This window comes from Camelus ferus, chromosome 36 (genome assembly GCF_009834535.1).
Source record: "Camelus ferus isolate YT-003-E chromosome 36, BCGSAC_Cfer_1.0, whole genome shotgun sequence".
Taxonomy (NCBI): Eukaryota; Metazoa; Chordata; class Mammalia; order Artiodactyla; family Camelidae; genus Camelus; species Camelus ferus.
The window spans coordinates 11,227,070-11,253,148 of NC_045731.1; the positions used below are offsets into that span (position 1 = coordinate 11,227,070).

The 26,079-nt window shown below is 42.4% G+C and overlaps 1 protein-coding gene across 9 annotated transcripts in view; it reads right to left on the reverse strand.

The window, feature by feature from the left end:
- The window catches only part of LOC106729438, a 121,926-nt gene that overhangs the window by 4,757 nt on the left and 91,090 nt on the right, over nucleotides 1–26,079 (reverse strand). For 3 of the 9 annotated variants that reach the window (XM_032474333.1, XM_032474332.1, XM_032474327.1), the window contains 4 exons: nucleotides 10,906–11,006; nucleotides 10,129–10,225; nucleotides 8,381–8,455; nucleotides 7,532–7,632 (listed from right to left, as the gene is read on the reverse strand). In XM_032474333.1, coding sequence (XP_032330224.1) covers nucleotides 7,590–7,632; nucleotides 8,381–8,455; nucleotides 10,129–10,225; nucleotides 10,906–11,006 — 316 coding nt within the window. In that variant the 3' untranslated portion in view covers nucleotides 7,532–7,589. Of the gene's footprint in view, nucleotides 1–7,531; nucleotides 7,633–8,380; nucleotides 8,456–10,128; nucleotides 10,226–10,905; nucleotides 11,099–15,397; nucleotides 15,703–26,079 lie in introns of those variants that run through there. The other 6 variants (XM_032474328.1, XM_032474330.1, XM_032474329.1 and 3 more) reach the window with 5 other exon arrangements.

The following is a 26,079-nucleotide window of genomic DNA, read 5'->3' on the forward strand; positions in this document are numbered from 1 at the left end:
CTAAATTTCCAGAATATATAAACAGCTCATAAAACTTAATAACAAAACACAAACAGCCCAATCCAAAAATGGGCAGAAGACCTAAACAAGCAATTCTCCAAGGAAGAACTACAAATGATCAATAGACACATGAAAAAATGCTTAATATCACTAATTATCATAGAAATGCAAATCAAAACTACAAAACCCCAGTCCAAACAGCCATCATGCAAAAGTTCATGAATGATAAATGCTGGAGAGGGTGTGGAGAAAAGGGAACCCTCTTATACTGCTGCTGGGAATGCAGTTTGGTGTAACCATTATGGAAAACAGTATGGAAATTCCTCAAAACACTAAAAATAGACTTACCCTGTGATCCAACAATCCCACTTCTGGGTATATATCTGGACAGAACTCCAGTGCGAAAAGATACCTGCACCCCAGTATTCATAACCCCACTATAATATAACAGCCAAGACATGGAAGCAACCTGAATGAAGCAACAGATGACTGCATAAAGAAATCGTGGTATATTTATACAATAGACTACTACTCTGCCATAAAAAAGGATAAAATGATGCCATTTGCAGCAACATGAATGGACCCAGAGATCATTATTCTAAATGAAGTGAGCCAGAAAGAGAAAGAAAACTATCATGATATCACTTATATGTGCAACTTAAAAAAAAAAAAAAACCACTATGAGCTCATCTACAAAACATGAACAGACTTGCAGACTTAGTAAACAATCTAATGGTTACCAGGGAAATGGGGTGGGAAGGGAGATTTAAAAATGTTTGCCACTATGTGTAAAAGGAGATTTTTTTTTTTTAATTTCTTCTGTATAGCACAGAAACCTATGTTCAATACCTGGTAATACCTAAAATGGAAAAGTCGCTACAGCCACCAACTGAGGAAGAAAGAGAAGAAAGAAGATGTAGTTATCCTGGGATACAGCCCAGTCCTGGGAAAAACTCATGCACCCCAATGTTCACAGCAGCACTATTTACGATAGCCAAGATACGGAAACAACCCAACTGTCTGTCAACAGATGACTGGATAAGGAACATGTACATATACACAACGGAACACTACTCAAACACAAAAGAAGAAAAAAACAATGCCACTTGCAGCAATACGGATGGATCTGAAGACTGTCATTCTAAGTGAAATGGGCCAGAAAGAGGAAAAAAAAAAAAAAGCCATATGACATCACTCATATGAGGAATCTAAAAAATAGTAACAGTAATAATAAGGCCACAAATGGACTTAATTATCATTTTGACTTCTTGAATATGTGTAAGCACATCGGACTGTCCATGATTAGATCACCACATTCTGTTGATTCTTACTTTGTAGTTGGCTTTATTCCTTTAATAACTATGTAAGTTTGAAAATCTAACCTCTTCCTAACAATGATAAATAGTACATGTACGTAAACTAAAAAATAGTGCAGTATAGCGTATGTACGTATCTACATGCAATATAATGTGTACGTGTGGTTGAACTGTAGCAATTCTACCTAATAAAACTGGAAAAGGGGGTGGGGGGGAAACAGACATACAGAACAATGGAACAGAATAGAGCGCCCAGAATTAAACCCACAAACTTCTGGTCAATCAATCTTCGACGAAGAACACGCAGTGAGTAAAGACAGTCTCTTCAGCAAAAGATGTAGCAAAAATTGGACAGCTGCATGTAAATCAATGAAGTCAGGCTACTCCCTCAGACCATACACAGAAATAAATTCAAAGTGGCTTAAAGACTTAAACATGCAGACAAGACACTATAAATCTCTTAGAAGAAAACCAACGGCAAAACATTACCTGGCATAAGCTCTCAGCCATGTTCTCCTAGGGCAGTCTACCCAAGCAACAGAAATAAAAGCAAAAATAAAGAAGCAAACAGGACCTAACTGAACTTACAAGCTTTTGCACAGCAAAGGAAACCATAAGCAAAGCAAAATGACAGCCTACAGGATGGAAGAAAATATCTGTAAATGATTCGACTGACAAAAGGCTTAATTTCCAGAATATATTAAAAGCTCATAAAACTTAGTAACAAAAAACAAACAACTCAATCCAAAAATGGGCAGAAAACCTGAACAAGCATTTCTCCAATGAAGACCACAAATGGCCAACGGGCACACAAAAAAATGCTCGAGTATCGCTAATTATCAGAGAAATGCAGATCAAAACTACAAAACCCCAGTCAGAATGGCCCTCACTCAAAAGTTCATGAATGATAAATGCTGGAGAAGGTGTGGAGAAAACGGAACCCTCTTACACTGCTGGTGGGAATGTAGTCTGGTGTAGCCATTATGGAAAACAGGATAGAAATCCCTCAAAAAACTAAAAATATCCAGCAATCCCACTTCTGGGTATGTATTCAGAGGGAACTCCAATGCAGAAAGATAACCTACGCCCCAGTATATACAGCACCACTATACAGATTAGCTAAGACGTGGAAGCAACTGAAATGAAGCAATAGGTGACTGTAAGTTCTGATATTATTTATACAACGGAATACTACTCTGCCGTAAAAAGGATAAAACAATGCCATTTGCAGCAGTATGGATGAACCTAGAGACTGTCATTCTAAGAGAAGTGAGCCAGAAAGAGAAAAATGCCATATGGTATCACTAATACGCGCCATCTTAAACAAAAAAGAAGACACTGTGAACTCCTCTGCAAAAGAGAATAAGATTCAGACTTGGTAAACAATCTTACGGTTACAAGGGAAAGGGGGTGGGAAGGGATAAATTTGGGAGATTGAGATTTACAGATGTTAGCTACTGTATAAAAACGGATTTTTTTTTAAAGTTTCTTCTGTATAGCACACAAGCCTACGTTCAATACCTGGTGATAACCTAAAATGGAGAAGTCGCTACAGCCACCAACTGAGGAAGCAAGAGAAAAAAGGTGAGTCAGTTATACTGGACTAGAGCCCAGTCCTGGGAAAGTCCTTGCCAGCCACTGAGGCTGTCCACTGACCGCACTGCGCCCTCCTCCCAGGAGCAGGCTGACACGAAGACAGGCTTCCTATGTGAATTTCGGGCAGCAAAGGCCGCCCCAGGACAGGCCCCTGGGGAAATGGGAGCAAGTCCCTCCCCCTCCCATCGGAGTGCAGCAACCCCTCCCCGCCGCCTCCCCCTAACAGCACCACGCCTGCCTCCCTGGAACCCACTGACTTGGAAACAAGTGTCCAGCGAACCTGGGGTAGCAGCGAGAGGGGCGCTGCCCCCGGCGAGCTGATCAATTTGCCCTTATCTCCCCCCGCGACACGGCCTGAGGACTGCCTCTGCTGCCCAAGGCACTTCCCGAGGTCAGCCTGCCCCTGGGAGGCGGGCGCGGTGTGGTCAGAGGCAGCGGCGGCAGCGGCAGGTTTAGGGGTCCGCCTCTGCGAGCCTGTGGATTGCTTCAAACTGCCCACCGGCGTGTCCTAGCCTTGACCTCTGCTGCCCCAGGTTCGCAGGACTCAAGTTTCAGGTCAGCCTGCTCCTGGAAGGCAGGACCTGTGCTTGTGCTGCAGGGGGCAGCGGCGGTGGCGGGATTGGGGCTGCCACATGCTAGCGCGGGGATTTGCTCCCATTTCCCGCCGTCGCTGCCGCCGCCCCCCGACAGCACCTCCTCGTCTCCCAGGGGCAGAAATGACCTGCAACAGAGGCCCTGCAAATCTGGACAGCAAAAGCTGCCCCCAGGACAGGACTCATGAGAGACGGGAGCAAATTCACAGGCTCCCAAGTGTAGACCCTTCTCGCCGTCGCCACCGCCCCCGCACCCTGACAGCACCACACCCGCCTCCTGGGAACAGGCCATGGTCTGAGGACCAGTCGTACGTGCTCCCTTGCCATCCAGTGCCCTCCCACCTCCTGGGGTGGCGGCATCCGCTATCCCCTGGGTACAAGCGGCAACGAAGAGGCGCCCGTAGTACTAATGAGCGGGAAGGAGAAGTGGGCACCACGAACCACGCGGCGGCCCCCGACCCACCTCAGGGTCCAAACGGGTCGCGAGGCCCCGGCCTCACCTACGCACCGCTGCCCGCGAGCGCAGCCCAGGCTTCACCCGCCGGCTCCCGACCTGCGCGCCCCCACCAAGCGCCCCCTCACCGGCTCGGCGGCGGCAGCGGAGGCGGCAGCAAGCGGCGGCCCAGACCCCAGGCCACGTTCCTCCTCCAGGACCTGGTCCGGGAGCACTTGGCTCCCGCCCGGCTTTCACACGCTCCGGGCGGGTCCGGTCGGCGCATCTGTGCGTCCACGCACATGCGCGCCCCTCCTCCTCCCGCCCGCAGCGCGGACGCTCGGGCTGGAACTCCTGTTGCTCGGGAGGTGGGGACTGGTGCCAGGCTGGGGGCTGGGGGCAAGGGCCTGGCAGTGGGGCGGGGGGCCCATCCCTTTACCCGCCCCACCGGGTCTCCATCCTTAACACCCCCATCCCATCACCTACCGGTCCTGGCACCCAACCAAAACCATGACCAGCTCAGGGCCAGGCCACACCCCCTAGCCCCACTCCCCCTGCTCGCCTTCCCTCCCAAACCCTGTGACTGCCCCCCCCACCTACAGCCAAGCCCCCAAGTCTCCCACCGGACCCACGAAATGGGACTTCCTCTCACACCGAGGTCCCCGCCCCGACACTCCACCACGCTAGTAACCTATGGCCCCCACGCCACAAGCTCACCCCTCATGCCTCACTGCAGGACCCCCAACATCCCAAGATGGTCCCCCTCACCCCTCCGCGGGGTCAGTTCCTCTCTGAGCGGCCCCTCACCCCTCAGCGTGTCCCCCCTCACCGTGGGATCCCCCCTCACTCCCAGTGCATCCCTACCCCAGGTGACCCCTTCACCCATCACCTTGCGTGTGGGGCGTGGAGGTCTGGGCTCTGGTCCCCATGGGGACTGCCACCAGCGGGGATCCAGCCTAGTGTGCTGCTGCACAGCTAGTGTTGGAGGCTACAGGGTGTGGCGGGTGAGGCTGGAGGCGGTTCCAATACCTGCCCCTGCACCCTGACCCCTGCTCTGTGCTCTGTGCCTCCTCTGAGCCAGCGGGTCAGGGTAGTCCTAGGCTGCCCACCACTGGCAGGTGGGCCATGGTTTGTTGATGGCCCTGATGATCAAGACCCCTAGGGCGGAGACATTGGGCACGTGGACCTGCAGGGGTGAGGGTGGTGCGGAGGGTGCAGCTGAGCCTGGGGACAGATAGCAGGCAGGTGGGCTATGTGCATGGCCTGGGCTCAATCCTGGTGGGTTCAGGGACCCTGTTTATTCACGCCAGGGCAGAGGGAAGAGGGATGGGAGCTTCGAAAGTGTCCAAGCCAAGGCTAGAGAGCAAAGCAGGCAACTGCACTGGCCAGGCCACCTTGGAACCCTCCACAACCCTGGTCTTTGCCTACGGAGAGACTGACCTTCACCCGCCAATGAGACGTCGCCTCCCCCTCCCCCCATATAGTTTACAGGCAATTGAAGGGACTTTGATAGGTAATTATAATAGGAGATCAGGTCCACAGTTATGGTGAACCTGGCAGGGCTCCTGCGTGAACCCCAGCCTGAGGCAGAGGAAGCCCCACTCAGAAATATCCTCTTACCTCTTACCAAGGCACTACGTAGTAGAAAAAATCTGACTCCGTATTAGATCTGTTCCTTTTATTTTAACACTCTGTCCTGTTTTCTAGGCTCAGTCTTGCCAGCTCTGCACCTTGTGTAAAACAATGTTGCCTTTAGCCTGAAATACACAGGAGAGCCTATTCTCAAGGCTCTGACCTTTAAGGATATTAACACTTTTGCACTCCTATAAAGATAACAAGTTGCAAAATAGAAAATAACCTTTGTTTTGTTGGAGGTTTTACAGGGGCACCGTGACCTGACCCATGTGGACAGCTGCAAAGGATTCCAAGAACATGAAAAGTCCTACACCAAGAAGTTTGCAACAACCAACCACATCCCCTCCCCCTTTTACTAGAAAAGGAGCCTGAAGTCTGACTTGGGGAAGATGGTTCTCCAGGACGTCAGTCTGCCATTAACTTGGTCTGCAGCTGTCCACGTTGGTCAGGTCATGCTGGCCCTGTAAAACCTCTAACAAAATAAATGTTATTTTCTATTCTGCAAATGGTTGTCTTTATGTTAGTGCAAAAGGGTTAATATCCTTCAAGGTCAGAGCCTTGAGAATAGGCTCTCCTGTCTATTTCAGGCTAAAGGCAACACTGTTTTACAAAAGGTGCAGAGCTAGCAAGACTAAGCCTAGAAAACAAGGCAGTGTTTAAGCCAAAAGAGCATATCTAATATGGAGTCAGATTTCTTATTTTCTATTACAGTATACTTCTATTTTTATGGTTTAAGTTTACAATTATGAAGTTCAGCCTTTTTCCATTTTAAATTGTGCAATTCAAGAGCATTAAATGCATTTACAATGCTGTGAGACCAACACCACTGTCTGGTTTCAGACTACTTCCTTCCTCAACGTAAAAGCTTGTATCCAAAGCACAACCCATGTCCTCCCTCCCCCAGCCCAAGACAAGGCCTAATCCCCATTCTCTTTCTCTCTCTCTCCACCCATCCTGGAGATTCCCTATCAAAGAATTCATACAAAAGGTGGCTTTTTGTGTCTGCCTACATATCTGAAGCAGGGACTGGTGAATTATTTTCTACATGAATTCGCATTTTTGCATTTTGAGAGGAAAATCCAGATGGATTAAAGATGAGATGCACAAAATGAAGCCCTTTTAGTAACTATACTAACTCTGTGCATAATCTTGGGGTAGGCACTGCTGTTCTAAGTGTGAAGCCACAGCCAGAAGGGAGATGCTTAGCTCTTCCTATGGAAAAACAAAACCAAAAGCAATGTTACAGAGGCCACGGGGAGGTAGGCACCATGCAGTCAGAGGGCGGCTACAGGGAGGGGTGCTGCCCTCCCTCAGCAGGTGGACTAGCTCCCATCTGTCCTAGGGCCTGTCCTGGGGGCGGCCTCTGCTGCCCCAGGTTCACAGGATGCATGTCTTCATGTCAGCCTGCTCCTGGGAGGAGGGCGCAGTGCATTGAGGGGGCAGCATCAGCAGCAGTCAAGGACTTTCCCAGGACTGGGCTCTAGCCCGGGATAACTACCTCTCCTTTCTTTTCTTCCTTCCTCAGTTGGTGGTTGTAGCAGCTTTTCCATTACAGGTTACTACCAGATACTGAACATATGTTTCTGTGCTATACAGAAGAAGCATTTTTTTAATCTATCTTTATATATAGTGGTTAACATTTGTAAATGTTAGCCACCATATATAAAAACTCCCAAATTTATCCCTTCCCACCTCCTTTCCCTGGTGACCATACAACCATACAATTATTTACTAAGTCTGCAAGTCTCTTTCTGTTTTGTAGATGAATTCCTAGTGTCTTTTTTTTTAACATTGCACATATCAGTAGTATCATACAGTATTTTTCTTTCTCTTTATGGCTCACTTCACTTAGAATGACGATCTCTATGTCCATCCATGTTGCTGCAAATGGCATTATTTTATCCCTTTTTATGGCAGAGTAGTATTCCATTGTAGAAATACGCCACATCTTCTTTATCCAGTCATCTGTTGCTTCTATAGTTTGCTTCCATGTCTTGACTGTTGTATATAGTGGTGCTATGAATACTGGGATGCAGGTATCTTTTCGCACTGGAGTTTCCTACGGATACATATCCAGAAGTGGGATTGCTGGATCATAGGGTAAGTCTATTTTTAGTTTTCTGATGAATTTCCATACTATTTTCCATAATGGCTACACCAAACTACATACCCCCAACAGTGTAGGAGAGTTCCCTTTTCTCCACACCCTCTCCAGCATTTATCATTCATGAACTTTTGAGTGATGGCCATTCTGACTGGTGTGAGCTGATACCTCATTGTACTTTTGATTTGCATTTCTCTGATAATTAGTGATATTAAACATTTTTTCATGTGTCTATTGGCCATTTATAGTCTTCATTGGAGAAATGCTTGTTTAGGTTTTCTGCCCATTTTTGGATTGGGTTTTTTTTTGTTATTAAATTTTATGAGCTGTTTGTATTTTCTGTAAATTAAGCCTTTGTCAGTCAAATCATTTACAGATATTTTCTCCCATTCCATAGGGTGTCGTTTTACTTTGCTTATTGTTTCCTTTGCTGTGCAAAAGCTCGTAAGTTCAGTTAGGTCCCATTTGTGCATTTATTTGTGCTTTTATTTCTAATGTGTGGGTAGACTGCCCTAGGAAAACATGGCTGAGGTGTATGTCAGGTAATGTTTTGCCTATGTTTTCTTCTAAAAGGTTTATAGTGTCTTGTCTACATGTTTAAGTCTTTAAGCTGGCCATCAGCGTGGCCATTTTACACAAAAGCACAAGAGCAGCAGAAGCACTTTGCACCCTCAGAGCATGGGATGCACCAAGCTCTACTTACGCAACCCTCAGTGTCTCCAGCCTCCACAGGGAACGTGCGTGAACAGATACAGCACCAACTTCGTAGTGAACACTTCTGTTAAAACAAAACAAAACAAAACAAAATGTTAACTTTTCATTCTTGGACTCTATTTATTCAAGCCAATTAAAGAGAGGAACAAATGGGAAGTCTTTGGATAAACAGTAAAAGCTATACTTTTTGGTAGGAGAGAATATAACTGGAAATAAAAATAGCAAAATAATAACAACAGTGATCTGAATACACATTTGATTTAAACACATCCTCTCCTCTTTTATTCCCTCTAATCCCGTTCATTCCCTCTCCCTCCCCCTGGCCTTCTCTCCCTCCCCTCTCCTCTCCCTCCCTGCCTCCCCCCTCCCTCACTCTCTTTCTCTCCCTCTCCCCTCCCTCCAGTGAACACATTCACCTTACCCATCTAATTTCAGTCCACAGAAGCACTCAGCTATGAGTTCAGGTGTAGTTTAATATATTATATTTCAACACATGCATATGGTTATTTGAAGTTCTAAATTCTATTCCAGATATTTAAAACATTTAGAAGAAATGTAAGAACCCATTAATTTTAATGTTTTAATATAACAATCTGCTAAATGGTGAGACAGAAAAATATAAATATCAACAGAACAGTCTCACACACACAAAGAGAAACTTCTCTGGATGTGCATCACACACACCCAAGTTCCAAAGCTCTCATTACAACAGGCTGTTAATATGCCAGACGTGATGCTAAGTAATGTACATACTTAAACCTAAACTGGTCTCTGTACCAATCCCTTAAGGTTGCTTTAAGGAAACCAAAGCTTGTGCATGTACCGCTTACTTCCCGAGGACCCACTGCCTCCCTCTCCACTGGGCCTCACACTTCATCCTCTTCACAGGGGCTTTTACAGAACAAAACTTTCTCATTTTGATGAGATCCAGCTTATCAATATTTTCCTTTCATGGACATGTTTTTTATGTCAAGTTTTAAAACTGTGATCTCCAAGAGTTTTTCTAAATGTTCTATAGTTTTGTGTTTTACATTTACACAAATGACCCATCTGAATTAGGGTTTGTATAAAGTGTGAGGCTTAGGCTGCAGTTCTTTTGATCTTTTCTCCCCCTATGGGCATCCATTTGCTCCATAAGAATGTCTTTTAAGTCTGGGGGAAAAAATCTCTTCTTATCTTCTTTTTCAGTCACTTTGTGCACTTTCCCCCATGATCCAGACCCCTGCAGTCTTGGTCCAATGCCAAATGAGATTAACATGAGAGAGGAATTAAAATCACATAAACTACTAGGGACAGTGGTCAATTTTATCTTCTATGTCAGTAAATAGAAGACAACATAAAAAGGACCTGAACCTCTGGGCCATTTGAGAACTCTGATTTTGAAACTGAGTATGAGACTGAACATTCCAGAAAGAAGACTAATTGAAACTAATGAACATTTAATGAGGTTTTAAGTAGCTGAATGTTTCACTCCTCCCACTTAGTTTACTTCATTCAATGCTTCTTACCATGTTTTAATTGGACAAAAATTTTCATCAATTCTATTGACAGGGAATCAAAACATAACATGAGTAAAAACTTCAGAGGAGGCCAGCAAATGGATCACTTTAGTGGACAGATAACGTTAGTGGCCCACTTTCTATTATGCAAATGGCCTGACGAGACACATCCTGAACTTAAGGAACTGTGTCAAGGCAAGAAGGTGCGAGGCTCCAGGCTCTGGGCTCAGGTACCAACCTCCGCTGCTCTTCGCCATGTACTCCTGAGGGGACAGTGAGGCACTCATCCATGTGTCCATGAAGCAACCTGAGGACGTCACTGCCGATGAGATACCCTGGAAAGATCGAAACCAGTCACACTGGAACAGTCATGGTCAGATGCTGACAGATGGACAGATCACCTGGTTCAGCCTTCTATTTTCATAGTCAAAGATCCAGAAGCCTAGTGAGGCTTAGGTAACTGGGAAAAATCACAGACACAGGTGCTGCCACCTGCCTTCTATCTCTGAGCCCTGGGCTCCCAAGTCTAGAATCCATGACTGTAGCCTCAAAAGACCCTCCACTGAACAGACAAGCCTGGATAGGCTCAATTCTGGACCATCTAAGTGAGAATGATCAGAACAGAGCTATTTCCCTGGAAACCCTGAAGCGCAGGCACTACTGTGCTCCGGGTCTAAGTCCCGCACCCCGGAGGATGAGACATCTCGACATTAGCCTAAATGAGCAATATCCTGAGGCCAGAACATTGGAGAAAATAACCCCTAGAAAGCTCACGTGTAAAATACACACAAATAAACAGAAATGTAAAAATAAGGAAGGACAGATCTTAACACAAACTTCACTTTTAAGTAACAATTTACATGAGAGTCTTTAATGTCACGCATCTGTGTTACAGGCTACTTTGACACAAAGAGCTCTAATGCATTTGCTCGTTATCATCATCCCTATCATCATTAGGGATGACTGTCAACTCTGCATCAAGGGAACAGCCTCCTCACTGCTGTGGTGTCTTTACCTTGGGCTGCTTCGCTTCCTGAGCTGATGGGGGCCACGCTCCAGAGGGTCTGCTGGAAGGCGGCATCCACGTGCAAGCTGCTATTGCCGTAGGACAAAGTGCTGCATTGGAGGCAAAACGAGGCATCACTTCAGGCTCAGGGTGACTCTTCACACGTAAGTGCTCCTGGCAACTCTAACCGAACATCACAGATCTGGAAATGTCCATAGACAACATCTATTTCAATCCCGTCCCTCAAAAATTAAGAGACTGGTCAAAAAAAATTAGAGTTTATATTTGATATTATGTATTTTTCAGCTTCATTCTAAGAGTTACTACTTAAGCCACTAACAGAAAACACACAAATGAATCACCTCACACCATTCAGAATGACCATGATTAAAAAGTTCACAAAGGAGAAATGCTGAAGAGAGTGTGGAGAAAAGGGAACCCCCTTATGCTGTAGGTGGGAATACAGTTTGGTGTAGCCACTATGGAAAACAGTGTGGAGATTACTTAAAAAAATAAAAATAGAGTTACCATACGATCTAGCAATCCCACTCCTGAGCATATGTCTGGAAAAAACTCTAATCTGAAAAGATACATGTACCCCAATGTTCACAGCAGCACTATTTACGATAGCCAAGACATGGAAACAACCTAAATGTCCACTGACAGATGACTGGATAAGGAAACTGTGGTGTATTTATACAATGGAATCCTACTCAGCAATAAAAAAGAAAAAAATAATGCCATTTGCAGGAACACAGATGAACCTGGAAACTGTCATACTAAGTGAAGTAAGCCAGACAAAGTAAGCAAAATACTATATGATATCACTTATATGTGGAATCCAGAAAAAGTGATACAAATGAACTTATTTACAAAACAGAAATAGACTCACAGACAAAGAGAACGAACTTAAGGTTCCCAAAGGGGAAAGTTGGGGGGGAAAGGTGGGGAGGGATAAATTAGGAGTTCACGATTTGTAGATACACACTACTATACATAAAATAGATAAACAGCAAGGTCCTACTATACAGCCCAGGGAACTACATTCAGTATCTTATAATTCCCTATAATGAAAAAGAATGCATATTTATAATTGAATCACTATGCCATATGACACTGCAAATCAACAATACTTCAAGTAAAAAAGAAAACACATAAATGAATGTACTATCATACATTTATTTGTTAAAACAGACTATTTTGTTTTAGAGGCTTAAGTTTTCTACATATCACGGTGTGACACTGTTTTGACAATGAAATAGGTAAAATCTTCTGGACTGATGTCTTAATTTTATAGGGTTCTTTGGGAACTTTTATCTACAATTTGATGTAACAGTCATTAGATGGCAATACTGCCCAAGAGGTATCAAAACTGAGGCCAATAAATTTCCTTCAAAATTCAGATATTGCCAATTTCAGATGTTCCTTCTTAAAAACAAATGTATTAAAAGAATATCATATTTTGTATCTTTGAGAGCCGTAATACGTGAGTTCTGAAATGATAAGTAAAGAAAAACAAAACGATGAGTAACACCAAACGCTGTGCTTATTTCACTATTACCTGACCACTGCAAGAGTTTCAGACACTCTGAGCACAACCACCTGTTTCCTTGGAGTCATCTCAGTAAACATCACCACCACTCCTACAGTGTTCCTACAACACTTTCCAATGCCGATGGTTGCCTAAGCTCTTAAAGACTAACTGCGCCAGAACCTTCCCAGAAATCCGACTTCCTAGTTAGATGAAGGGCAGTCACAGCATGAAGAGTCATCCTGGTTCCCGCTACAGGCCTTTCAACTCCAACGGTCTCTTCTGCCTAAATATGCTAACCTCAAGGCACCAGCAAATATGGGGGTTTCATTTTCTTTCTCTTAAAAACAAGACCAAAGAAGTTTCTGACAGTTGACATACATACCATTATCTTATCAATAATTTTTCCAATCAATAAGATTGAAAGTTTGCCAGTGGATGCATGAGATTTAGCAACAACCGGCTCTTCCACCTCCTCCTCTCAACCAGCTCTCTGCCTCTTCACAACATCCTCTTCACCTCGGCCTGTCAAATCCCGGCTGAGATGCCTTTATTGAATTAATTTCTTTCCAATATGCTAAAACTCTTTAACTACTTACAAATTAATCATATGCCATCTGCTTCCACAAATAACAAAACACATTCTCCTTCATGGCCCTCATTACACAATGTGATTGTTGAGTGTCTTTTTCTTGCTGCCTCTTGTAAGTTATCTGACACAGGCTCACAACTGAACTCCCAGCACCAAGCAGGGTACTCAATAAACAAGGATGTGGAGGAGTTAACACAACCTTTAAAATCAAAGGAGCATAAGCTTTAAAAATGTATTTTAAGTTATTCCATAAATATTCCTATTTTAATGACCTAACACAAGCGCACACACATACAAACCTGTAAAACCATATGGATTTCACTAAACCATCAGAAGATGACTCAAAATACCAGCGCTTATATTTTTACTACTGAATTCAGGTGAAAGCTCACGCCATGTTATGATAAACAGATCTGTTAATTCATCCTGGTTCCCTGAATATACTATGTGTAAAGCATGTGCTGAATATTAATAGAGCACAATCCCCATCCCAAGGGGGCTTGTTATCAAGAAAGGTAAAATACATCCACAAAATGCTGTGAGTCAGTATTTTGGAAACGCCAGCTGAACTGTAATCAAAGTGCTGTAAGAACTGGGAGAACAGATCACTTCAGCCAGCCTAACTGGAACAGAGTTCCCTGTTTTGGGCCGTGAGGACAGGTGGTAGTTCCCCAGCAGATGTGGGATTCCTGTGGGGTGAGGCATGCGAGAAGCCAGTAGGACCCTTTGGCCTGGGCCTCACAGTTACATACTCAGAGATGCTGTCTCCAAGTAAATCTGTATGTACATTGGGTTTGAGGTTAACAATGCTAATGATGTTAAGGGGCTAAGTGTAAGTATATAAGACATATCAAAACTTTTAGAAACTATTTTGGAGATTTTCATTTTTAATATACCAGAAACCTCATAACTGGAAGTGGCCTGGGCCTCCCTGGCCCTCTAAGAGGGAATGGTCCCCCTAATTAAGGGAATGGTACCCAAAGGGGCAGAGATATGGGAACATCAAGTACAGCAGAGAGCTTCCTCTTTGAGGCTTATAGCATAAACTCAGAAAGAGAGTGAGAGACAGGCCCTCAGACAAGACAGGTGTCAGACCAAGGACTGTATACTTCAGGCAATAAGGAGCTACTGCAGTGAGAACATAATAGGAGGAGAAGGAGGGTTAAAATGCAATTTTCAAATCATATCTAAGCTTAAAGATAAGTAATAAATACGGAACTGTAAAAGTAGAAAAATTTCAGTCTGTTGGAGATAGTAAAAAAAAAAAAAGTCCTTAAGATCATATTACACCATTTAAAGTTATCTACACCATGTCCACTCTTCTCAAGAAAACATCCTCTGGGCATAACTATTTTGGATGCTTCTACCGAATTTTGCCACTTAAACAACAAAGGAAATCTGAAGAAAAAAATCATCAGCCTGTGGTACTGAATATTTGGACTGCAGTAACGGTTTCCATTACTGAGACAAAGATGTGCTGTCCTGAAAGCAGAAACAGATGTTGCCAGAGGCTGAAAGCAAAGTTGGCCTTAGGCTGAAATATGCAGCTCTAGAATTTACACACTAACAGGGCAGCAAGGACCCTTCAGGAGCGGCGCAGGGGCTCTGGGTGCTTAACTGCTCCCTCCACCACCTTGATTCTTATTAGTGACACACAAGCAGGTCACCTGCTGAAAGCCACAAGCGGGCAAAAACTATCTAGTCAACGATAACTCAATTCCACCAGCAGAACAAAGAGGAGGAAATAGAAAAGGAAAAAAATAAAAAATAAAAAGTCAAAATTTACGACGAACTCCGAGCTGAGAGCAAAACCTATGTAGATCCAGGCAACCAAAATCAGAACTCTAAGGGAACACTAGTTTAAATGTTGCCCATTTTGCCCACGAGAAGTGTCTCCGAGGCCCTCATACCCGTACTGACCAGTCCGTCAGAGTCGCACACATGACACAAAACGAGCTCGCAGTGCTCTTACCAAACCGTCCTCCGTCCTCCGAACAGAAAGCTGGCCCCGCTCACCCCGAGCGCGCCGGCGGCACCTCCTCCGAGGCTAACGCAGGCCCGGGGGGCCAGCGGAACGAAGCCGGCCAGGCCCGGGTCAGGAAGGCCGCGCCCTCTGGGACCCGAAGACTGGAGAGGAGGTCCCAAGACAGGGGTTGGGGGGGACCTGAAGATGCGGGAGGACCAAAGACTGGGGAGGGGACCCGAAGACGGGGGAGGAGGACCGAAGACGGGGGAGGGAACCCGAACACGGGGTAGGAGAATGGAAGCCGGAGCCACAGCAGCCCCACGGCGCTTCCGCTCACCACATCTGTAGAGACCAGAACACCGCTCCTCGCCTCTGCCCCCGGTACCGCCCTCGCCTCCGGCACCGCCCTTACCTTTAACATGAGGGAAATGCGTATCCACATATCCACGACTGCGGCAACACCTCCAGCGCCGGCGACAGTCCTGTCAGAATCCGCACGCTCCCCAGGTCGGGACGCGCCTTCTCGGTCTTTCCACATCTGAGGCGAGCACCGCGCCGGCGGCCAGAAGGCGGCAGAGTCCCCCCCCCATGAGAACGCGTGTCCGCTGTCAGGTGACCGCAAGGACTCGTCTGATTGGTTAAGGAAGGGCCGCCTTTCTTCTGAAGGAGCAGAGGACTCAAATGCGTCAGAAGTAGCGCTGTTACTTGTGTTAAAACCTGTAAAGAAAAATGGTTTCTTTTCTGGCCTTTTAAAGGAAGCCAACTACAAAGTTAATACTTGAGGGCTTCCAAGGTATTATGAATACTCTCTCACAGTGAAATTCTCAATAGGAGTTCCAGAATACTTTTAAACTAAGAAACTTAAAAATTGGAAAGTGAAAAGGAATATATATAAAACCGAATCACTGTGCTGTACAGCAGAAACTAACACAGCATTGTAATCTGACTATACTTTAATTAAAATTATTTTAATTTTAAATTTAAAGTCATTACATATTAAAAAAAAAGAAACTTCAAAACTGAACTTATTGTTGATATTTCAGGTGGAGGCTACACGTCTTCAAACTTAACTGAATGAAACCAGTACTTTATGCTCCCAATTGATGGGATTCTACTAAAAACGCTTTTAAATTGTTTGAAATACCTAGTCTTACTGGGTTTTAGAAGTCTTGAAACCTAATACCCACCTTTACCTTACTTTTCTGTAGGTAGACTGTTATAGAAATGGCAGGTGGTGATTTTAACTTTCACAGAAGTCATCACCTGGTGTTAAAACACACCATGTTTAATGCCTTACCTGTTCCTGCAGTTTGTTGGGGTAACGCACAAAGATTACCGCCAGCCCTCCCTCTAATTATTTAAATCTATGGACCAGCTTCATAGCTTTACCTTCTCTTATGTTTCCCTCCTTTTCTTTGCACGTCAGCCTCCTTCCTCCTCTCAGGTATTTCTGGGATGGAGTTTTCTATTAGTTTCATTTTTCCTTCTTCTCCCACATAAGGAATAGGACTATAATATCTTGACTTTTACCGTTTGTGTTTTTTCACAACTGTTTTGCTCCTTTTACATTCCTTACTTTTCCCAAATATGTTCATCTGTTAAATAATTTCCAAAAGTGTGATTTTGTGTTCATCATGCACTTTTCAACTTTTGCAGTAACAAAATAGTTACCATTAAAATTCAACCGTACATGGTATTTACATTTTAGTACCCAATGGCTTTGTGCATTATTAAACTCACAGAATAGTCTTCTAGTTTATTCAGAGAATAAAGATTCTAAGAAAGATTTTTATATTCTTAGAAGACAAAAAAAAAAAAAAAAAACTGTCTCCCTTGCTGAGCCATTCTTTTCTGACCTACCTTTAAATGTTGTAAGTGCTTGACCTAAGCCTCTCTCTCTTCTATAACCACAAATTCCTCCAGGGAGTTCTCACCCAAGCCTTTGGTTTTTAATGCCATAATATAACCCAGTGATTCTCAAATCTCCATCATCAGACTTGACCTCTCCTTAGTGCTTGAGACTAAGCTGCTTATTTGACATCTCCACTTGACATCATAAACCCAGCACAATCAAAAGAGTACACTTAATATTAATGTTTTCCTTTCTCTATGCCTTTCAACCATCTTCCTCATCTCAACAATACACTCAAATCCAAAAATCTTTGATTCCTTTTTCCCTTACCTCTCATATCCAATGCAGTAACGATTCTGAACCCGATTCCTTCTACTGCCTTGACTACCACCCAGTTCAAGCTCTGTCATTTCTCATCTTCTCCAACCCTCTCTCCCAGTACAAAAACTAGAAACATAAACTGTGTAACACACTTGCTTACAACTGCCCAATAGCTCTCTATTGAACTTAAAATAAGACCCAAATCTTTTATACTGGCCTGCAAAGCCCTTAATGATTTGGCCCTTGTCGATCTCTCTGTCCTCATCTCATGTCACTTGCCCACTTCACCTGCTAGATTCCAACCAGACTCTTTCTTATCTGGGAACAATCCATTCTCATTCTCAGTTTAGAGTCGTTGCACCATCTCTTCTATCTACAATGTTCCTTCCTCCATACATCCAATGGCTGCTTCCTTCTGTCTATTCAATAGTCAGAGAGGCCTTCTATGACCAAACCAATCTAATGGAGTCATCCTGCCATGTACCACCACCTTATCCTCCACAGTATGATCACTAACTGTTAACTAAATTCTTTTCTGTCATTCTCCACCAGATGAACTCTGTCTCAACCACTGCTCTATCACCACAATTTGGGACATTGCTTAGCACATAGTAGGCACTCAATAAAGCTTTTATTAAATGAATGAATTTAAAGAAGTGACTTTAAACGTAACAAAACTATGAATTTCATGGCATTGATTTTTTTTCCTTTTCACGGAAAGTTATCACATTTACTAAAAGATCTCAAGTAAACATTTATCTTAGGCAACTTTCATGGAAATCTGAGGCAGTAAAGAATATTAAAATGTTACATTACAATGCATGAACTATTCCAGAAGTTATAGTACCATCAAACCCTACATGATATTAATTATATATTATAGATTATTGCACTGTCAATAATTAAAATGCAGATAACCCATACCTCAATGTCTCTTTACCTTATCTAAAACATATCTTATGTTTCTCTGATTTAAGGAATTTAATCTAAACTTTATGTGAATTTTGCTGGCAATGTGAAATGTATCACCAAGGTCTGCTCCTATGATTTGGTCTCCAAATTTTCTGGACCCCATCCCTCTCGCACTAAGACAGATCACATTTTTCATCACATTATACTTATACGAAGTAGTACTTATAGGAAGTAATCCTCCCTCCGTTCTTCTGGCTTTCCCCCTCCATTTTTGTTTCAAACATTGTAAATATAATTTCTAAAAGAAAATTTTACTTAAGTCATTTCTTTGTCCAAAAAAAAAAAAAAAAACCTATACTCTAATACTATTTCACTAACTCTTCTCACAAAGACTTTGTGCCCCAGGTTAATCAACTCTTCTTGAAATCTTCAACTTATAATTCAGAAGTTGCCAACCTGTGAGCCTGGGATTATAGATTATAAGAAAGAATAAGTGAAACCACCATATATTCCAGAAGCACTGTCTGATACTGAATGATTTACACACTGAAAATGTCTGTCTATCCATATATATGTCTGTGTATGCATAAGCAATTGCATATATTTTGTTTAAATTTATTTGACTCATCAAATAAAACATTTTATTTAAATATATAATAGTGTTTCTGAATTCATAATAGTATTTTTAGTCATGTTTCATTTTCTCAGTAGACAGCAAATAAATATACAGCTACTATGATGTTAAAGTCGTAAAAGTTTTTTGAAATTTAGAGGCGGCTCAATATTTTAAGTTGTATTACATTCTATTTCATCAATTGACCTCACAATACAAATACTATGCTGCCAATCCAGGTACCTCCCACACCAAAGCAATATCAATATATACTGTGTTAATAAAGTAAGATTTCCTGACCATCAACCCATACTTTAAACATTAATGGGTCATCAGTTTCATCCACCTAAGGTCAGTAATATTTATATTTTAATTCAACTCACTTTTTATTCATCAAATATTAAGCAAGTAAGAAAAAAGTATTAAAGTTATTCCTAAAAGCCTGTTACTTAACTCTGATAGATCTGGAAGTTGCTAACAGTACACTCATTAGCACTGGTGGAAAATTACTTGAGAGCATCTCTAAACCAAAAATGAACAACAAAAAAATTTAAACATGAATTGCAACAAATGTTTAGAACACAGGGCTCACCATTTCTTATGTTTAGATATGTAAGGAGAGTCATTATTTCACACTGTACTAGTAAATTTACTCCCTTATTGATTTTAGTCTATTTAATTTATTGCTTATTAATACTACCTATTTCACTTTATTCATCAAAAGTAAAAATGGGGGACATTCAATGCAAGCAGTCAACTCCTTGAGTAAATAATAATGAAAAGTAATGTATTCGATGGATATAAGATGTCAATATTTTAAAAACCGTATGTCAAAAGTTGATTCCATTCAAAAATCATTCCAAATGTGTTCAATTACCCTTAGAAAACTGACCTAAACCCTAAAAATACGTCTCACATAGTAGGTAAGCTCTGTATTTATGAGAAGTGAGTCTGTTACTAAATGTGTTTGTACAAAGAGCACACCCGAAGACAACTCAAACACACGGAGCTTGTAAGAGCGGGGCGACCTATCCAGTAAACATGCTTTCTGTATAGCCATGCTCTGCTGATCCCTGTGTCCTCCCTGTAGATAACTGCACTTATTCCTCAGGGCTTGACGTAGGCACCACTGAACCCAAAACCCTGAGACTGAGTAAGGTGACCTTCCTGTGGGTTCCATTAGCATCTTGTACCCAGATACCATTTATGACATGTAAATGAAGATAGATTTTCTGTCTCCACTCCAGGCATGAAAGTTCAACAACAGTAGGGAGTGTGTGTTATTCACCATTTAGTCCCTAGAGCCTAAAATTTACTAGGTGCTCAATTAATACTTGTTACATGAATAATTAACAACCATTCAAAAATTCACAGAACACATGAAATTTGAAAGAGAGAGAATCCTTTCTAACTGAAAACCAGTAAATCTCCAAACTGACTCAAACTCTGTCCCTTCTGAAAATATAAAATCCACAACACTGTTTATAGGTTATGTTGACTTGTAATTAACTTTAAGAGAAAGAAACTCTCCTAGAAATCTATCCAAACTCATTTTTAGAATCTATTCACATGTAATTTTCTTCAGTGATGGAAAACAACTGAACGGCATCCTAATTAATAATAATAAACAGTAAAAACCACTGGTTACATTTACTGTACACTTACAGAGGATGCTGTTCAAAGAACTTTTTATTTATTTCCTATAGTCATTATAATGATAGCGTAAGGTAAGTACAATTACCTCACACATTCTGCAGCTGAAGATACTGAGAAACAGGTATTATGCCAATAATGGACCCTGGCCACATGCCCTGTAAGCCCCAATGGGTATAAATACCATTCTGGTGTTTCTGACGCTGTTAAACTGATTCTCTTTGACAAACAAGTAATCAGTATTGGGCAGGCGGCATGCACACAAATTAAACCACTGGGATTTGAGGGAGGGGGGCTCATTTTTTTTTTCTTACAAAAGCATGACTTAGCTTATCCTGACTCACCCAGGAAAGCAAGTCAGCTTCATTTCAGGTGCACTTGATTGGCAGCAGCTCCTTGGAACAAGGTACTGAAAAAATACCGAGAGACAATGGAAAAACCAGAGAGGAAAGCTACGCACGGAATGTCAGCATCTCCATGAGAATGAGAGATGGGATAAATCCTGACACTCAATGTAGGGCGTATGTTTTATGCAAATCGAGGCCTATGAACTGAAAGACTGGTGGCAAACTTCAGTCACCAAGTCCAAACCGCCCCCAGTGAGCCCTCAGAGTTGCAGTGTAGTTCTCTAGTGCTACTAACCTTAGCTCCTCTCTGTTCCCATCTTCCTGAATGCCAAGGTGACTGTCTTATCCCCACACTAAACCCTGAATGACAGTAACTCCCAGTAAAGCAATTTCTGCTGCAGGCTTTTAAGGCATGACCTTGAAAATGTAAATCTAACAAGACAAAAAATTATTATTCATAACATCAGAATTTCCCAGATTAATTACTTGAGTGTTTACTGATTAGTTTTTTAAATGTTCTGGCTACAAATAAAGTATCATTTTCCATTAACTCTTTTCTAATGGAGAACTTCAGAAGTACAAAATAATATGAAAGTATTATAATAAACACCCATGTTTCAACACTCAACTAAAAAACAAATTATTACATACATAAGTGAATTCAACCAGGTGGGTGCCCAGCCCTGATTTTATTCTGTTTGCTTCCCCAAAACAGTAGTAACCATTCTGCTGAATTTACAATTTCTCATTCAAGGGCACTTTTTCACAACAATATTACACGTCTATATTCTAATACTAATTACAGAATTGCTTTTCATATTGTAAAATGATATAAATGGTATCATAATACATATGTTTGTAATTTTTAACTTTTGCCCAAAACTATGTTCTTGGAATTTATTCTTGTTGATATGTATGTTTATATTTTCACTGTGTGCAGTATAACCTTGTTTGAATATAGTACAATTTGATTATTAATTTCCCTACTGACAAAATTTTGAGATCCTTTTTTGTTTGTATGTGTTTTAAATAGAGTTTACTTTTTAGAACGGTTTTAGGTTCAAAGCAAAATGGAGTGGAAAGTACAGAGAGTTCCCATATACCCCCTACCACACACACATACACACACACTCACACCCACACAGAGCCTTCCACACCAGAGTGGTACATTTGTTACAATCAGTGAACCTACACTGAAACATTATTATTACCACCCAAAGCCCATAGCTTACGTTAGAGTTCACTCTTGGTGCTGTCCATTCTACGGGTTTCACCAAATGTACAATGATGTGTATCCACCATTATAATATTACACAGAATAGTTTCACTGCCCTAAAAATCTCTGTGCTCCACCTCTTCATCCCACCTTCCCTGTAACACCTGGTAACCACTGATCTTTTTACTGTCTCCATAGTTTTGCCTTTTCCAGAATGTCAGAGTTGGAATTCTATAGTAGGTAGCCTTTTCATATTGCCTTTATTCTTAACATAAAGTAGTAAATTAACTATCACTGAAAATGCATGGGACCAATTCCACCTTCAATCTGTATAGGATTAAGCATTATTACAGTCACAAATATGAATACTTACTCTGGAACATTAAAGACATTAAATTAATTTCTTGAAGCAGGAAGACAATGCCTGTGCATTCATTGGAAGATACAGTAGGAATTTTTTTAAAGCCAAATTAATTAGCACACTATCAAAACTGACACATCAATATTAATTAGGTCATCATTCCAAAGGAGGAAAATCAGTCAAAAGTCAACCAACATTTATTAATCATCTACTTCCCTCGAAAGTGTTATTATGCACTTGAGATACAAGACAGATGAGATGCCGCCTCTGCCTGCAGGTGCTTTCCTGCTTATTATTTCATAATAGTTTCAGAAAGTAAATTTAAAGGGTCATGCGATTTAGCAACAAGAGATGCAGTAGAAAAAGCAATTCATTATGCTTGAATGGGGGGAAGGGAGGAGGGGGATGCAAATAAATGCAGGAGGGCCTCGCAAAGGAAGAGATATTTGACAGCTGCCTAGAGGGTGAGCAGGCTTCCCTCAGGAGCAAAAACTATACAAGGGCGTTTCAGGAAGGGAGAGAACAGTGCACACCCAAAAGCAGGCTATCTCTCAGTAAACTCAATCAGGCTGGACTGACTGTACCCCCAGGGAAGTTTATGCATGTCCAAATACACAAACCAGCATGGGAGGACAAAGATTCACTCCCTGATCAAATTCTCACCAGGCTCCTCCAAATCCTCTTCTCCATGAGGCCTCAACCTTGGCCTAAAAAAACCCACAGACTCTCAACAAAAATGATTTTGCCCATCCCTGACCCCTACCCAATTCACATTAAAAGACTTAAACACTAACATGTTTTCTAATAGCTGAAGGCCACATCCTTAGAATGACTCTAACCAATCCCCAACCAGAAAGGGCCTGTATGAGAAAGCTGAAGGCTGCCAAGAGAATTTCATTTGCCTTAGCATTTACTAAAAAGGCCTGACAACTGTGACTCCTTCCTCTGTCCCTTTCAGATAGACTAGTATCTCCTACAACTCAAGAGTGTCTTTCCTAAGTACCTGAAAGCCATGCCTTTGAAATGTGATCACCAGGAAGGATGGAGCCCCTGTCTCCAACTCCCTTCAATACTTGCCAGCCAGCAGACCCAGCTGGCCTCATCAGCATTTACACTGAGGACCCCTTTGTAATGTTCCACTTCTTGGATGCTGACAATTGTTTCTGAGTTCAGTTTATGCTGGGCTCTCTTCCCCACTGCAATAGTATAGTACTGATTAAAATCTGTCCTGACCATTTTAACTGGTGTCTGGCTTTGCTTACCTTTGATAGTAACAGAACAGGAAATAATGCAATCCATAGTCCTAAAGCCTTCAGTAGCGCTCTTTGCCTTTCAAATACAGTCCTGCTGATTGCTTGGCATTTGAAGCCCTGTCTGAGCTCAGCAGAACAATTGGGAATTCCCAGAGGCTGCTTCTTCTCTGTCCTTTGTCCTCATCCTCCTTATGACATGAGTCCTTCCACATCACACTCTATTCACCTATTTTTATACTGAACTCATTTATTCTCCCCTTCATTCATATGTCAAACACATTCATTAACTGATTAACTACCATCTGTCAAGACTTCCCAAAGTCCATGCCTCTACTTTCATAAATCTTCACTAATAGCTCCAGCCAGAGTATCTTCTTTCCCAACTGAGGATAGGGTAAGTACATTTAACCTACAGGCAGATTTTTTTTCTCCTATTATATCTTTGACTATTGCTCCTATAGTATGCATTCTAGCAATTTCATCAGGAACATATTTTCCATATATTATGGATAGACCACATGATAGTCCACAGGCCAAATCTGGCCCACTGCCTGTTTCTGTACAGCATGAACTAAGAGTGTCTTTTACATATTTTAATGGTTGAAAAAATCATAAGAATATTTTATAAACATAAAAATCAAGAAATTCAAATTTCAGTGTCCATAAATAACACTTTTTTTGGAACACAGCCATGCTCATTCGTTTACATACTAGCTATAGCTGTTTTCATGCTACAATGTTTCAAGAGTAACTAGCTCTAACAAAAAAATGTATTACCCACAAAGCTGAAAGTATTTGCTATTTGGCTCTTTACAGACAAAGCATGACAACCCCTGTATTAGATAACTATTTGCTGCAGTGTGTTCATTCCAGTGATGGTTAATTAGAAAAGTATCATATGATATCACTCATATGTGTAATCTGAAAAAAAAAAAGAAAGAAAGAAAGGAAAAAGAAGACACTATTGAACTCATCTATAAAACAGAACTAGACTCGCACACAGGTAAACAAATCTTATGATTACCGGGGGAAAGGGGGCAGAAAGGATAATTTGAGAGTTTGAGATTTGTAAATGTTAACCACTATATATAAAAAGAGATAAAAAAGATTTCCAGTCAAGATGGTAGAGTGGTAGGACCACGAGCTCGCCTCTCCTCGAGACTACAACGAATCCACGATGGAATGCTAAACAACCATCAAAAAAAAAGACTGGAACCTAGCAAAAAAGATCTTCTGCAACTGGAAACATAAAGAGGGAAACACAGCAGGAAGGTAGGAGGGGTGTGCTCACCATATAATCAGTCTCCATGCACCCTGGGGGGGGTGACCCACAAGCTGAAGATTTGTGAAGTCCCAGAGGCCCTCCCACAGGAGTGAGAGCTCTAAGCCCCACGTCAAGCTCCCCAGTCTAGGTCTTGTATTGGGACGACGAGGAGACCCCAGGACATCTGGTTTCAAAGGCCAGTGGAGCTTGGCTCCAGAAGCCCCACGAGACTCAGGAAAATGGAAACTCCATTCACTTAGGAAGTGTACACGAAAACTCACGTGCGCCAGGTCCAAGGGCAGTGGCAGTGATTTCGTAAGAACCTGGGCCAGGCCTGCCTGCTGGATTTGGAGGGTCTCCTGGGGATGTGGGGAATGGCTGTGGCTCACCCAGACGACATAAAAGCTGGTGATGGACATTATGGGAGTGTTCATCTACATGAGCTTTCCTGGAGGCTGACATCTTGATCGGACCATTAGCACCAAGACCTGGCCCCACCCAACAGCCTGGAGGGAAGCCTCAGGCCAAGCAACATATAGGGTGGGAACACAGGCCCACCCATCAGCAGACTTCCTGAGCTGCAAAGGCCTCTAGACATAGTCCTACCCACCAGAGGCCCAGGACCAGGCTTCACTCAGCAGTGGGCAGGCACCAGCTCCTCCTGCCAGGAAACCTGCATAAGCCTCTAGTCCAGCATCACCCACCAGGGGCAGATACTAAAAATAAGAAAACAACAATCCCAAAGCCTGTGGAAGGAGCCCACAAACACACAGAAAAATAGATGATGGGGTGGCAGAGGAACATCTCCCAGGCCAAGGCACAAGATAAAATCCCAGTAGGAGAAATAAGTGATGAGGAGATAGGCAATTTATCTGAGAAACAGTTTAAAGTAATGATGGCCAAGATGTTCAGAGAACTCAAGAGGAGTACAGATGCACAGAGCAAAGTTTTTAGTAGAGTTGGAAAAGACAAAGAATACCCAAACAGAGTTGAAGAATAAAATCACTGAAATGAACAATATACTAGAAGGAACCAAGAATAGACTAAATGAAGCAGAAGAACGGATCAGTGAATTGGAAGACAGATTAGTGGAAATCGCTACTTCAGAACAGAAAAAAGAAAAAAGAATGAAAAGAAATGAAGATAGTTTAAGAGAACTATGGGACAACATGAAGTGCTCTAATATTTGCATTATAGGGGTCCTAGGAAGAGAACAGAGAGAAAGGACCTGAGAAAATTTTTGGAGAGATAATCACTGAAAACTTTCCCAACTTGGGAAAGGAAACAGTCACCCAAGTCCAG